The sequence below is a fragment of the Eimeria mitis genome, genomic scaffold (assembly GCF_000499745.2).
Source record: "Eimeria mitis Houghton genomic scaffold, Emh_scaff3460, whole genome shotgun sequence".
NCBI classification, from domain to species: Eukaryota; Apicomplexa; class Conoidasida; order Eucoccidiorida; family Eimeriidae; genus Eimeria; species Eimeria mitis.
The window spans coordinates 1018-3318 of NW_013571802.1; the positions used below are offsets into that span (position 1 = coordinate 1018).

The window sequence follows — 2301 nt, forward strand, 5'->3', positions numbered from 1 at the left end:
ACCCCCCTTGGGCCAAAAGACCTCCACTGAAGCAGCAGTGAAGATAAGCCCGCACGATTGAGGCCCCCACCGAGCTGTTGCTGTTGCTGCTGCTGCTGCTGCTGCTGCTGCTGTTGCTGCTGCCGCTGTAGAGTGTTAACAGAGAGGAAACAGCCCACTGCTGCAGCGCCTCTGGGCGACAGCGCAGCAGCAGACCGCAGCAGACGGAGTCATCCAGCATACTGCATGCATCCACCACCGCAGCGTGTTGCTGCCCTGGCTCAGCAGCAGCAACAGCTGCAATTGTATCTGCTGCTGCTGCTGCTGCTTCCCTGCTGCACTGCAGCACCTGCTGCTCGTGAGCCTCGAAGAGACAGTCCAGCGCCACCCACTGCAGCAGCTCACCTGGCAGCAGCAGCGGCAGCTCTCCGCCGCTGCTGCGCTCTAGCCGTGCCCACAGACTTTCTACCTGCTGCTGCTGCTGCTGCTGTTGCTGCTGCTGCTGCTGCAGGGGAGAAACCCCAGCGACCTGAAGCGTTGAACACTCCAGCAGCACGGTCTCGCTGCATGCATAGCCCAGTACCCGCGGCAGCAACCGCTGCCATCCGAGCGCCACCCCTTGCCGGCTGCTGCTGCTGCTGCTGTTGCTGTTGCTGCTGCTGCTGCTGCTGCTGCTGCTGTTCTCAGCAGCAGCAGCAAGACAGATAGCTTCTTTGAATGCTGCAACGACGTCCGCTATTTGAAGTTCACTCTCGTGACCTCCATCCGCGCTGAGGCTACCGGCTGCTGCTGCTGCTGGGTCACTCGTTGCTGCTGCTGCTGCTGCTGCTGCTGCTGCTGCCATCAGCTGCTGCACCGCCAAACGTACTGCTGAATATGACTCATCCCCCTTCTGCAGCAGCAGCTGCAGCAAACACTCCGTCAACAGCTCGCGCTGAAAACAGCAACAGCAGCAGCAGCAGCAGAGGAATTACATATTGCAGCAGCAGCTGCTCCTGCAGCAACAACAGTAGCAACAGCAGCAGCTGCAGCTGCTGCAGCAGCAACAACAGCAACAGCAGCAGCTGCAGCAGGTGAGTGGTGGCTTACCCGTTGGTCCGTCTCACAATCTGCAAACCTGGAGAGCACTGCCTCCGCCAGCAGCAGCAGACCCCGCGAGGTCTCCTGCTGCTGCTGCTGCTGCTGCTGCTGCTGTTGTTGCTGCTGTTGCATGTACACCCGGGCTTGCCAGCGAAATAGAGTTCGGCTGTCTGCTGCTCCCAAGGTCCTAAGCACAGCAGCAGCAAACCACAAGAACTGCAGCAGCTCTACTAGGTATCACTACTGCTACTGCTGCTGCTGCTGCTGCTGCTGCTGCTGTTGCCTTTGCTAGCATTGCTGCTGCTGCGGGCGCTGCTGCTGCTGTTGCTGTTGCTGCAGTGTAGGTGCTTACCATCGGAGTCCTAAAGAGGATGAAGAACCATCGATGCCTGTGCTGCTTCTGCTTGCTGCTGCTGCAGCTATTGGCAGCAGGGACTGGAAGCCTTGCTGCTGCTGCTGCTGCTGCTGCATCAACAGGGCGGTGCTGAGGCAGCGCCACAGCTGCTGCTGAATTTTGTTGCACTGCAGCACTTGTGCAAGCGTTCTGCTGCACACGAGCTGACTTGGCGCTGCTGCTGCTGCTGCTGCTGTTGCTGCTGTTGCTGCTGCAGAGGTACTCCTCCACAGCTCGTCTGCATGCTGCCAGACAGCAGCTCGGCTGCTGCGGGGTAGACGTTCAACAGCGGCAATCAGCCACATCTGGTGCTGCAGCAGCAGCAGCAGCAGCACAAACCCCAGCAGCCGCAGCAGCTGCTGCCGGTACAACTGCCCACCTGGGGCGGCCTCCAGCAGCCGCTGCAGATTCCCCGAGCTGTCTATACACCCCACCAGCAGCTGCAGCGTGAACGCACCTTCGCTCGTGCCGCTGCTGCTGCTGCTGCTGCTGTTGCAGTAGGCCCAGGGCGGATGATGAGCAGCAGCAAAAGCATGCACGAGAGAAGCAGCCAGGGTAGACGCGCGGGGGCCCACAAGCAGCAGCAGCTGCTGCAGCAGCAAATCGAGTTGGGCGCACAACCACTCGAGGTACGGAAGAGGCAGCCGGCAGGCAGGTGCTGCTGTTGCTGCTGCTGTTGCTGCTGCAGCAACAGACACACCCTCCTGCAGCTCACAAGCAACAACACCAAATATAAACGAACAATGCGTAAACCCTGTCGCTGCTGCTGCTGCAGCAACAAAAACATCTGACTACAGCAGCAAGGCAATCCAACTGCAGCAGCAGCAACACCTAGCAACAGCAGCAAA

The 2301-nt window shown here is 59.9% G+C and overlaps 1 protein-coding gene across 1 annotated transcript in view; it reads right to left on the bottom strand.

Moving 5' to 3' along the window:
* Nucleotides 1-2301, bottom strand: part of EMH_0066310 (uncharacterized protein) — a gene marked incomplete at both ends in the record, with an annotated part of 5647 nt that overhangs the window by 543 nt on the left and 2803 nt on the right. Inside the window, 5 exons of the mRNA XM_013498490.1 lie at nt 71-169; nt 223-913; nt 1069-1246; nt 1412-1691; nt 1833-2157. Coding sequence (XP_013353944.1) covers nt 71-169; nt 223-913; nt 1069-1246; nt 1412-1691; nt 1833-2157 — 1573 coding nt within the window. The remainder of the gene's footprint in view (nt 1-70; nt 170-222; nt 914-1068; nt 1247-1411; nt 1692-1832; nt 2158-2301) is intronic.